At 41.2% G+C, this 13,488-nt stretch overlaps 1 protein-coding gene across 1 annotated transcript in view; it reads right to left on the bottom strand.

Moving 5' to 3' along the window:
• actr3b (actin related protein 3B) overlaps positions 1-9,362 on the bottom strand; it is a 44,647-nt gene extending 35,285 nt beyond the window's left edge. The window contains exons 1-7 of the mRNA XM_063206936.1: positions 9,274-9,362; positions 9,080-9,149; positions 7,611-7,666; positions 5,518-5,642; positions 4,069-4,179; positions 3,546-3,641; positions 2,603-2,710 (exon numbers count right to left, since the gene is read on the bottom strand). Of these exons, the coding sequence (XP_063063006.1) occupies positions 2,603-2,710; positions 3,546-3,641; positions 4,069-4,179; positions 5,518-5,642; positions 7,611-7,666; positions 9,080-9,123 (540 nt within the window). The 5' untranslated portion in view covers positions 9,124-9,149; positions 9,274-9,362. The remainder of the gene's footprint in view (positions 1-2,602; positions 2,711-3,545; positions 3,642-4,068; positions 4,180-5,517; positions 5,643-7,610; positions 7,667-9,079; positions 9,150-9,273) is intronic.
• Between the last annotated feature and the right edge of the window lie 4,126 nt (positions 9,363-13,488).

Below are 13,488 nucleotides of genomic sequence, written 5' to 3'. Positions count from 1 at the left end.
AATAACTAAGGTTGTCTGCCACATGTTCACACATTCACTACATAGGCACTTCACAGGACACTTAGATAGGATCCACTTACTGTACATACTAGGACATGAGTTGCATGGTTTTGCTCCCGACATTAGGCACTATGTAGTGACTACTAAGTAAGTAAGTACTTAGTAAGTAAGACTAAGTAAGTACTACTAATACAAACTTCCGTACATACGTACCTAGTCCCCAAAACAGCATCTCTGCACTGCATCCACATGTTAAACGTTGACGCCACAAGTAGAAGAACAGAGCATGCTCAGACCGGAGGAAGGGGGTTGTGGTCACAATGCCTGCTACAATTCCTCAACGTGTGCTGTATTACATTACAATACATTTCACTGAAACTTTCATCCAGAGTGACTTGCAGTTACGACAGGGTATAGGTTACAGTTCCTGGAGAAATGTGAGGTTAGGTGGCTTGCCCAAGCGCACTACTTGTCTTGGATGATGGTGTCGGGACACATTCATTGAGCTGGTACGGGTAGGGTAGGATTCGAACTTGCAACACTCTGATACGAAAACCAGGAGGCTCCTGATACAAAGATCATAACCGTTATGTCATGGTTGGCCTGGCAGTCAACCAATAGCATCAATATATAACCATAGGAAAAGACAGAGTATATCGTTTTAGCCACATGGCTAATGAAATAGGCCAGATAATAAATTCACAAACAATTTCATCACCAATCTCTGATTCCTGATTCCAAATCATTTGAATGATTTCACACACTTAGCAAAGTAGCACACAAATAGCTATCTGAAAATGTAACACCATTTATCTGCTATGGAGGCTTTGTGGTGGTAGTGGTGGTGGTGGTGGTGCTTGGAGACTGAGAGAAGAGAGTTCCATAAAGTTTGACGACTCTGACACTCTCAATTGGCTTTTAATGTGAGTGTGGTTAGTGGCGTGGCGCGGCGCCCACTGCGAGCCGAGGCAGCCATTACTGGATCCCCTATTCTGTGTTTCTGGGCCAGCCAGGGGCCCGCAGAGGCTTCCTCTGTCCTGGAGATTTGCATAGAGATGCAGACAGGGAAGCCAAAAGGGGGGAACAAAGGGATCAGTTGTCCTGGGTTGAGGGGGGGGGGCATAATTAGGTCCTCATTACATTGCATATATTAGCTGGGGGGCCCTTTCACATGACTGTCCGGGGCCTGGCCAAAGCTGACCAGCGGCCCTGCATGCGGATAGGGATAGGAGGGAGCCGCTTGGCTCTTTGCATGTTCTTATTGTGGCAGCTTAGCATCCTGCCAGTACTCACACACACTCACACACACACTTGGGACACACACACACACACACACACACACACACACACACACACACACACACACACACACACACACACACACACACACACACACACACACACACACACGCTTGCTCCAAAAAACGCTACTAGGTATTTGCTGTAAAAACAATTGGTGCTTTCACAAGAGGCGAGTGTATTCATACGGGAATAGCGTACAGTATGTGTTTACAGTCCTGGTCCACTGACTGTCTGTTCATGGGAAATTCAAAATAAAATTCACATTTGATTTGTTCCAGAACCATACACGGGAGAACGTGTAGTGAGATCCTTATTACAACAGACTATGAAGCAAAGCATTTCAAGTAACACAAACTTGAATTTCCCATGATACAAAAGAAGCAGGGCATTCTAAAACCTGTGGTGATAATCGGGATCCAAGGAAAATAGCCATAGTCATAAACCACATTTTGCCACTGTAGCGCCCTCTATTGTCAGAAGTCAGGAAGGACCCATTCACACAGTCCATGTGAGAGCCAAATAACAAATCTCAGTAGAAATGGGCTCAAAAACCTCAGAGGATATTAGCTTTCTGAATTTTCTAGGACAGAAAGTGGCATGGCTAGGGGGACCTTTCAATGCTGTGTGTACTACACAATGTAATGTAGTGGAATAGAAGAAAAAGGTAAAGAAAAAAATACTTTTGAGTAGAATTCTTGCACACCCCCTTTGGCAAGGTGCGTAGGACCGTTGGAGACACGTTAGAGACAGGAAAACTCCCGCACACAACTGCTTGAAGAAGGCTAACAGACCGAAAAGTTGCGATTAAACTCTGCAAATGTGGACAGTGTGTGGGAGCTTTCTTGTCTCTAAAGACAAAAATACTGACAAAAAAATCTGTGGCTAGTAGAAAGGCTGAATGCAGGGCCGGTTCTAATCAATTTGGAGCCCTAGGAGAGCAACCCCTTTCCTTTTTGGCCATTTAGAAATTGGCATCTGTAAACATAACGTTACATAATAACATAACATAACATATAACATATAACAATAACATAACATCTTATCAAATACATCTGCTCTAGTACCTAAATGCAGTATGAGTGCCCATGAATAATCATTGCCAATGTAAAGTTTAATGTTTTACTTCACTTGACGTACTATTTTTATTTAAGTGTTTATGGCGCCCCCAAGACATTTGGCGCCCTAGGTGAATGCCTTGCCTGCCTATGCCTAGCGCCAGCCCTGGCTGAATGGATGGTGGCTTGGGAACCCCAGTAGCCTATCAGCAAAACCGTTCATGTCGTTAAGCACTGCATCTCACCACTGGGATGGCGTGAGTTACTCCGTCTCCGCTGTCAATCACGATGCCTGTCAGCGTACGCTCTCCGACCTGCCGTGACGTCCACGAGGCGGCCAGAGCAAGCACTGCCTAAAAAGCAACCACGTACAAAACAAAAATAAAAATATATTCAGTATTCTTGGCACTGCTCTAAGTAACACACAACAAAATAATCACGTCTGAGATGCTACGAGGCAGCCAGAGCAAGCACTGCCTAAAAAGCAACGACTTACAAAACAAAAATAAAAGTATATTCAGTATTCTTGGCACTGTTCTAAGTAACATACAACAAAATAATCACATCTGAGATGCTACGGTCAATCTCCTTCCCATTTAGAACTCAGCCCTTTTGGGAAGGCGCTGTGGCGCAGCGCGCTAAGCCCCCCACATTTGGGCTTGCATGCCCACGGGGACCCCGGTTCGAGTCCAGCCAGGGTCCTGTCCCGACCCTGCCCCATCTCTCTCTCCGAATCGCTTCCTGTCTACTCTCATACTGTCCTGTAATAATAAAGGCCAAAAAGCCCCCCAAAAAATACTCAAAAAATATTTCCAGTCCTTTCATCAGATGGTGAGGAACAGGGGCATAGAGGACACCTTACTTTTAAAACATATATTCATTTTCTTAAAATGGACACAATCACTCTGCAATATTTTGGAGATGGCTAAAACCCAAAATCTAATTTAGTTGAGCTTCCAAACTGTTTCTTTTTATTCCCCACTTTATGAAATTTGAGGCACTGGGGCTTCATGGGCCAGGAAGATGTTCCATTACCATATTTTACAATATAAACCTGCTTTACGACACGAAACTGAGTACGAATCTTATTTCTCTGAGAGGTTTTTATGGATGGGACTCGTCTTTATGGATTTCTCCCAGCCCCTGTTTTATGAGGTTAGAGAGGTGCGGCGCGGAGAGGAGACATACCTGCACGGCGATGTAGAGTCCAGGCACGTTGAAGGTTTCAAACATGATCTCCGCCAAATACTCCCTGTTCTCTGGAGTGTTCAGGGGAGGCTCTGTCTGAGGGACAGACAGGCAGTACATGTATACACACACAGAAACAGACACATAGACATACACAAACGCACATAAACACACAGACTTGGTTTTTTTTACATTATCAAAGCGGCACGGTGGACAGGTAAAACCAGGTCATTTGGAATATGTGACACCAGAGCAGCATTCGCAAACCTTTTTGAACAAGCACTCATCATAAGCTGCCCAACTCCCCCTTGACCTCATCAAAAGCCTGCCATCGCCCCCCTTAGTATTAAAAAAATAAAATAGACTATTGTCCCTCAATGGCAACAAAGTCCCGCCCCTCTCACCTGTATCCTCTTCAACGCCCCCTAGGTCTCCCTAACGCCCCCATTGAGAAACACTACACTAGAGGATTCTAGCTTCTGAATTCAGGTTGCCTGCTATCACTGCTTCCAGCAGTCCTTACCATGAGGAAGTTGTGGTCCTCAGGCTCGGCCCGCAGGTACTTGAAGATGATTTGCTCCATAAACTTCTCCATGAGGTCCCAGTCCTCTATGATGCCATGTCTGATTGGCCACTGTGGACAGGAGAGGCAAGAATATAGTCTTATCGTAGGGAATGAGAATGTGTCTGAAAACATAGTCATTACATGTTCTTCAATTAGGCAAAACAAGGAAAGTACTTGTGTACTTAGCACAAGCACATCAACTCACGTGTTACTTAATGCATCATGTATATCAAAGGGGACATTTATTTAAGCATCCCAAACATCCTTTAAAATAACAAGGACTAGATTGCCTTCCTTTGATTATCACTACACACACACGTGCAATGTGAAGTATACTGCATGCACGTATGACATTAAAAGCATGACTTTAAAATTACATTAAAAGCCTCTCATACTGTACAGTACTGTTCAGTATTTAAAGGAGAATTCCGGCCAGTTTGGATTAATATCCCATCTTGGGTGGACCGAGGGAAAGGGATGAAAGGCAAAACCGCGAGAAATTTTCATGCCTGCTGCGCAAAGTTGTTCAATTGCGCTGTTTTCGGTTAAAACCTGGCCCTTCGGGCACGTATTTGACCTGTTTTAAAGCTCCTAGCGTGCATTAAAACCCTTTTGAACGCTTTGGCCGTGGTGTGTGGGTCCATACAAGTCGATCTAGTGGTTCACATTTCCATTAGGTAGCATAGGTACGATACAACAGGAGTTTTCGAAAGTGGCGCACCTACCTCTTTCAGCTTCCGCCTTCCAACTACGTCCGCAAAATGGTTCGCCAAAGTGATACTTCATAGTAATCCATTTTATTTTTGTCCACCAAAGACGAGCCACAAGAAACATATTCAAATGTTTTCATGCCCTGAGTTGTTATTGTCGCGCAGATTCACTTCTCTGTCACTGAACGCAGTGTAGTGACGTCACGGTGTCACATGACTCCTGGAAGGAATAATTCTTTATCTGTAACAAATATTCTGGTTCGAAAAAGATAACCAATGCCACCAAACTCTTCAATTGAACTACCCCAACGGAGGATCCATCTCAAAATATCAAACAGTATATTACGACAGCGCCTCTCTTTCTCGCTTATGTATAATAACTGGAAGAGCGAATGGCGTTCCTTCCAGGAGTCATGTTACACTGACCACCTGCAGAATTTGATACTAACTTTTGACTCAAGTAATTTGACTCTCCACAGTTTTGTAAATACTGTCTCTGGTTTAATTGTATACTGTATATAAGTTAATAAGTTAAGTTAATATATACTGTATATAAGTTAACTATGAAATATTGACACCACACAGCATGCAGTACCTTTTTTATAGAGAGGACAGTTAAGGAGGGGGGGGGGTGTCCATGGCGTTATGGTACGACTCCTTATCCCATTGAGCCATCACGCCCCAGGCCCCAGCATACCTTAGTTGCATAGTTGGGCTTGTCTATGCCCTCGTCTCCGATGAAGAAGTCCAAGTCATCCACCCCTTTCACCAGGCGCCGCTGAGCCTGGTCTCCAACAGCCGCTTGCTCCCTGATGGCTATGCCTGAGGAGACACCACAGCGGTCCTTGTTATCAGCCGCTCATAGAGAGGCAACATGTCAGACCTTGATGATGCCATGATGCCTTTGTGTTGTTTCAAAGTAAAAAAGGGGAAACAGGCTGTGTGTGCCACTGACATCACTCTCAGAGGTGACACAGACATAGGCAAAACACCATCTCAGATTGTAACCGAAAATGTGTTCCTTATAATATCGGCATGGCAGAAAAGGGAAGAAAGTGAACTATTCGCACACCACAAAAGCTCCCTTGTCGTGATTTAATGGGAAAAAATGGCACAACGTTTCGACCAGCAAGGTCTTCGTCAGCTTACACCTCACGAAGACCTTGCTGTTCGAAACTTTTTTACACATTAAATCACGACAAGGGAGCTTTTGCGGTGTGCAAATATTTCCTCTCCTTCTCTCCATACGCGTTTTTTGATATTCTGCACCCGCAGCAATTTGTTTCTTTGGGATGTGTGCGCACCTTAAACTTTTTGAAGAAAGTGAACTAAAAAAAAATCTGAGTTGTCAGATCACCTTTAGTGATTGTATCAGGAAATGTATTATATTTATATAACATCTGTATTACAAAAATATTAAGGAATTCGACATTTTTCTTTAGAATATGGAGGTGTCACTTATCACTATCAGAAGTGAGACAGAAAACACCATTTGAGATTATAACAGAAATATATTCTTATAGGAGCAGTTCTGACAATTTCAATATGCTGTTGTATTGCTCATGCTAACATTGACTTGTCAGTACCTAATGACGCTGCATTTTTCGGCTCAGCCATTTCCGAGATCTGAGCTATTCTAATGGGGGCAAATTTTGTTTACATTAAAAACTTAGGCCTACTCCAAATATTTTCCCAAAAGGTATGGCTGTTTGCTAGTTGTCTGCTGATATCGTTCGGTTGTTTTTGGGAATAAATTAAGATGTTTTTTATGTAAACAAGCACCTGTCCCTATTTACAATGACCAGGATCTCAGAAATTGCTAAAGAAAAAAAATCTCATTTACTGACAAGTCCAGAGTAGTGTGAGCATTACAACTGCATGTTGAAATCTGCATTTTTTTTAACAATAACATTATCAGTGCTTTCAAGCATGCACTGTTTCTCGGTCAAATTAACCAAGTCACAGTATAATGAAATGTAGAACTAAGTTGCCTATTAATAAGCTTTGCCCCAAGGCAAGGCTTAATTGAATAGTTGGCACAGTTAAAAAGAGCTTGCTGGTATTGAATCAAAAGTGCACAACACAACTTGGTATTATCTTCCTCACAGCTGTTTCTGCAGGTGTCAGTTGAATGTTAAATTGTTAATATGGGTAAATGCAGAAAAGCACATCTGTAATAACTATCATATAACAATGTGAAATGTTAGAGATGAGTGGGACAGTTGATATTCCTTTTTCAATCATCTGAACACATGAGAAAACATCCTCCAATGCAGTGCTTATTGCAAACCTTAAGAAGAAAGACTATTTCTTCAAAGAGGCCTGTTTGGCTATGACAGCATGGTGGTTAGATCAGATATGGGGGTAGTACATTTGTCCTACGCTGCCTGCACACTGTAATACAAAGCCATTATAGCTATGTAAAATTCTATATATTACTACTACTTTGTAGAATGCCTTGTATATAGGATACCTTGTAAAAACAAATGTAAGAGTTTCTAACGCTTTTTAGGGACTGTTTTTTTATGTTTTGAGCTTTTGTGCTTTATTTATGATAATGACAGAGTAACAGGAACTGTGTGGGGAGAGGACTGGCAATTGACCCAGACCGGAATCGAACCTGGGTTGCCGGCGAAGTAACCTATAGCCCTACTGGTAGGCCACGGTAGGGCCTTTTTAGGGACTGTTGGTGTACTTATCAATGGCCCTAGCCTGAAACTCAGTGATGTAGCAACGTTTGCCTTCGCACTTCGTACATGAATCATGTACTATGGTAGCTGTACTACTCACATGACGGCATAATAAACTGGGGCTCTGTGTTTCCAGCATATCCAATCTTGGTGTACCTGAAAGTGGACAAAATGGGGAAAAGTCATTAACTGACAACTACCAAGGCTAATTACTTACTTAATATCCTATTTTCAGCCACATTTTCATCTTCATTTGAAGCAATGGAGATGCAAGCATCTTCAGTAGTGGTCGAGTTGTAAAATCAAAGCAGGAAGGATGGTCAGAGATTGATTCTGATTATTCATGGTTCGGGGGTTTCTCCCCTGAGAACATGTTGAAAATGTAGTTGTTAAAAGTGCAATTTTAACACAATATGTGAAGAAGGGAGGCCTGTTTTAGAGGGGCATGATTTTAGACCATTTTCATTGTTGGGAGGATGACATCCCCCTCATCCCCCTACAACTCGAGCCCTGATCTTCAGTCATATTTCTAGCCCTTTGAGGAAAACGTTTAATGGGGGGTGGATTTTCAGAATATGGGCCCTTTCCCCATCAATTATGAACAAAAAAATCTTGTGCCTTGACCACATTGTTCATTAAAAAAGTAAGGCATTGACAAGGGGCAACATGGGCTCTGTGGAAATTGGTTGTTCCAACAGCAGCCAAAAACATGCTCCAACTAATTACTGCTGACCTTGGGCACCTCTATGTTGCCCTCTGGCATTAAGTTGCCACACACACACACACACACACACACACTACACACACACACACACACACACACACACACACACACACACACACACACACACACACACACAGTGACATACACACACAGAGTGACACACACACACACACACACACACACACACACACACACACACACACACACACACACACACACACACACACACACACACACACACACACACACACACACTCATACACAGCCAGGCAGCAGGAAACACTACTTCCTCACCTGAGAAACCCACCCTTAAAGCACTCACAATTGTGTTTTTGCACACAACAGTTAATTAGGGAAAGAATATCTGCCGTCCATTCAAATTTCAGAATCCTGGTACAAATCCCCCGGTGTGACAGAATTGAATAAAAAAAAAGAAGGGAAAAAAAGAAAAAAGAATAGCACAGTGTGTGAGGCATGCATGTGGCCATCTTCCCCACTGTATGGAAATGAACCTGTTTGACAGGTAAAAAGAGATGATCATGCATGCACAAGACAGGAAAAGTTTATAATGGCACTTGTGGGGGATGAGTCAAGTAAAACCTCTTCACTTCTGTGAGTAAGTAGCCTACCTCTGTATGTCCATGCAATAGCAATAACATATTCTTCTGTCTGTATATGATGTGTGTTGGCTGTCCTCAGTTGGAATAAAAACTGAACTTGTGCCTTGCCAGGATAGCTTATAGAATGTAGCATACATTACACAAAATAATGTTGTTGTGCCATATGCTGAGGATCGGGACAGTGAGTGCCGCAGAGGACACGCACGCCGAGGTAAACAAACTCACCCTGTCCCACAGTCAATCACGCAGGGAGGTAGGGGCACTGCCATGCTGGTGACGATGCTCCTGCTGTCGCCTGAAAACAGTCCAAAACGCATTCGCGTTAACCCTCCCTCATTGTCATATGGCCAGACAGATTCTGTCGTTAGCCTATGCAATGTAACAGCACATTTGCAACACCACCCCTGCCATTTACAAACCTGGTCGACGATGGCTTTGCCCGACTGTAGCATGCACCGTTAGTTCAGGCGACTACGATGACAGCGCGAGTACTTCCCGAGTCAAGAGGAAACGCGGAAAAAATAGAAACACACCGGGAAGCTGTCCAACTGCTATGTCCCGACACCCGTGTGTAGCACAGGCACAGACCTAAAATAATCTACAGTCGATGGGGGCGAGATATCATGGTGGTCATAATCAATTTACACTGTAAATAAGTGAACAGCTTCTATTTCATAAACAACACACCGTGCTTGGGACCCACTGGTCAATAAAACGAGTTGGATATTGGGCTATTAAAGGCATTTTAAACATGCATTAAGGCAAGCTAAAGGAAACGTCAATGTCAACAACTGCCAGCTGTTCTAAGCAAATACAGCATGCTACCCACATGCTACCTTTGACGTTGCCTACCAGTAGGTGGGACTGTTGTAACTCCGTCTGTGAAACTAGATTCTAATCACCCGGTACTGGCCAATGGAACGGATAGGTAGGCCTGTGTGGCCTTGTGAAGATAGGCAAACAATAGGCCTACATTTAAATTCATTTAATGTTTAACAATAAGTAAAATAGCCTGATTTTGAGAATTGCTTTATAACCACCACTCACTGAATTTGATTAAGCTATGCTAGAGAACCTTGTGGTTAGGGAGACCGGGGTAAGATGTGCCACTTTTTACATTTTTCGTCACAGCTAAGCGATGAAAGCGTATTTGGTTAAAATTTCCACATCATACCAAATTTCAAAGTGTCCTGATACTATTAGAGCAAAAAACTAATCGATAATCTGTCATGGTTAAAATGATATTGCCTTTTAAAAATATATTTTCAGGTGGCTCATCTTACCCCGTGTACGGGGTAAGGTGAGCCACTGCTTGGGGTAAATTGAGCCCAGGCAAAAATCTCAGCTAAACAACTTTTATTTATTATAACAAATGTAACTAATGAATCTATGAAATAAAACAACTAAAGCAACAGAACTATGCCAAAAATACATATTGTGGTCCCTTACAGCTTCGTTTGAATACAATGGCGAACAATGCAGAGTGCAATTGTAGAAAAAAAGTTATATTATTGTTTGAATTGGCTGAAACATGCATAAAGTCATTAATCTCAACTCACCTGGGTATGATATGAAAGAAATTATCTGGTCATGCTGAAATATCATAACATGGTGTTCAACCATTATGCATCCCATTAGGATAAGCGGCTCATCTTACCCCATCTCGAAAGGCTCACCTTACCCCGATGCCAAAATTATGTAAATAAATGCTCGTAAAATTATCATAAAAGTGCAAAAAGACTTAAAATATCACTCATGTAGTAGCTTATTACGTAACATTTCAGAAATGATTAGACCAGATTTTTTTCTATTTCTGTTTTCTCTAAATCATCCATGTTTTGAATATACATGGAATTCACTTAAAGAGCAAAAAAACACATTTTCACATTTCTCTCTTGCCAAATTTGGTACATGCTTCACTTTTTCACAGGTGTTAGAAAAGGATTTCCACCACCTTAGAATGTGGTGACATGTTAAAATGTATTCACCTTTTTCGAGAAAAAGGAGGTGGCTCACCTTACCCCGTGGCTCACCTTACCCCGGTCTCCCATAGCCAAAAGTTTTCAAAAGTATTTTCATGAAGCATAGATCTAGGGGTCTGTGTGATCAACAAAGTAGGCTAGAAGATGATGGAGCGAACTGGCCAGCATGGCATTGTGCAACTGCAATGATAACGCCAAGGACAGTGCATCTGTTGGTCACAAGAGAGACGAATCAAGAACTTCAGACAGATAAGGTCCAATGGGGTAAACGATGATGGCTATGGAAAATTACTGGATGGGACATTCCATAATTAGAGGACATTTTGGCACATGAATATCTGAAAAAAAAATCTGTTTTATCATGTTATGATGGATATTTACAAAATGTGGGTCATAAACTAGGCCTACTGAATTCTATGATTCGTCAAGCTCTGGCATCAACTGTACTTTTTGCATATTAATGCCCATAGGCTACATTATTGTGACGGGGTTGCAAATCCATGCTAATGACATCTACCTCAGGGGAAAAAAGCTGGTTAGGAAATGTAGCTATTCTTAAGGTCAAGAAATATGACTTCACAAAAATATAAGAGTAAAAATTCTATTGTTTAAAATTATTTGTAGAATATGCATAGCGGGGTTGCGTGTCTTTACACATGCGGTGATCCCACATAAAGAAAGATATTTGGGTGGGAGACGTGACGCCTTGTTTTTTCGTAACATTGGTTAAAAACCTACAAAACTGTTATTTTTCCTTTAAAAAACATATGTCAATGAAAGAAGATGTGGTACATTATGTTTCATATTAGTCTTAGATGAGAAGAAACATTTTTGTTAAGATTTATGTAAAGTTTTACATGTCAAATATCCTGCGGTGTGACTGTAACATTAATGAAACCTGGAATATAACATATATATAAATTAACCAACAACATTTTGAATAATGTATGAAGCATTTGGCATGATTGCATAAATATTAACTTTATATTAACATATGTGAATGTGAAAAAAACTCAAGACAGTAATATTTACTACAAGTTCAATTTCGTAACACAAATTGAGTCCTGTGGGGTGACATGTATGTCGATGTTTGTGAATGGGCAGCTGCAAGGCCAACTACAAGGGTCTTAAAGACTGGCTCCTAACCAGTCAGTACCTCAGTTATTGGAGAGTGCTGTGGAAGTTTAAGTTGACTCTTAACCACTTAATATGTCTTCATATTGCAATGTTTCTCTCACGCAATGCTTAGGTTAATTTTATGGTGTCCTGTGGTGTGACTGCTCTTATAGGAGGAAAAAAAGTTTTTTTTATAAATGAAAACACATATTAAGATTAAACACAATATCATTATCAAGTTAGCATGAGCTCAGATGTCAGTCATGTAGCCTATACAAAAGGATTCAAATGGCCATAATGCAGTGAATTCCCTGTGGTGTGACTCCATTTTCCTGTGGTGTGACATGCCTATGCAATGTGTTGATGCAAGACACATTTTCCCAAAAATGGCAAAAAATAAGGTGAAATTCCACAGACCACTAAGTGCTTTATTTTTTTCAGGAATTTGAAAAACGTTTTTTTTTTTTTTGCGTTACGCCCTTAAACGTCAACCACCCATTTAAAAAATGTAAGCAGTCACTCACCTTTGGTCTACCTATGGTTTTTGACAATACTTTGATGATGTTATTTCATGTTTATAATGTGATGTAATACTTTAACCCTTTGTTAGCCAGGCAAAAATAGTTTTTGTAACGGGGTTGCGAGCATATTCAGGGACACAAGTTCATGGCACAATAAATAGTATTTAGAATTCATTAAAATGGTCAAAATTAGTTTTAACAGATACAGTGGTGCTCATATGTTTACATACCCCAGCAGAATATACGCTTTCTCTGTGATTTCTCACAAAATATGAAGGATTACACAAAACCCTTTTTTTCACTCATTGCTAGTGACTGACTGAAGATATTTATTAGCAATATTCTGTGTTTATTCTCTCAAAAGCATGATCACAACCCAAATTACCCAAAAGACCCTGTTCAAAAGTTTACATACCCTAGTTTCTGATGCTGAATATGACCCTGTTTAACATCAAAGACCGCTCTAAATTGTTTGTGGTAGTTGTGGATAAGGCTCTTAATGTTCTCAGATGACAAAACAGCACATTCTTCCTGGCAGAATGGTTGTTTCCTATAATACCTTTGGGTGTCTTGCTGGAACCTCACATTTGAGGTTTCCCCTGAGTGGCTCAATGATGTTGAGATCAGGAGAGTGAGATGGTCGCTCAAAAACCTTCATTTTATTCTTTCTGAAGCTAATGACGGGTTGATTTGGCTTTCTGTGTCGAAATATTGTCATGTTGGCACTGTTGGAATTTCAATTCAGAAATGCAATATGAGGGGTTTGGTTGGAATCAAGCCAATGGGCAAGGGAATCATTGCATTACAATGATTATTGCAAGGGAAATTGTTCAGGAGGCATAGGACAACCAAAAAATAACTTCAGGTGAAATATAGGACAACATGAAAAAATGTTTTAAACTGTACAAGAAAGAGGCACTTGAGGAAAGATGGGCTGTTGGGGGTTGCCAGGAGAAAGCCATTACTACAAAAATGCAAACATATTATTTTGCATATGATACACCAAATAGCATAG

The sequence above is a fragment of the Engraulis encrasicolus genome, chromosome 9, assembly GCF_034702125.1.
Source record: "Engraulis encrasicolus isolate BLACKSEA-1 chromosome 9, IST_EnEncr_1.0, whole genome shotgun sequence".
Classification (NCBI taxonomy): domain Eukaryota; kingdom Metazoa; phylum Chordata; class Actinopteri; order Clupeiformes; family Engraulidae; genus Engraulis; species Engraulis encrasicolus.
This window is presented reverse-complemented; position numbering and strand designations above follow the sequence as displayed.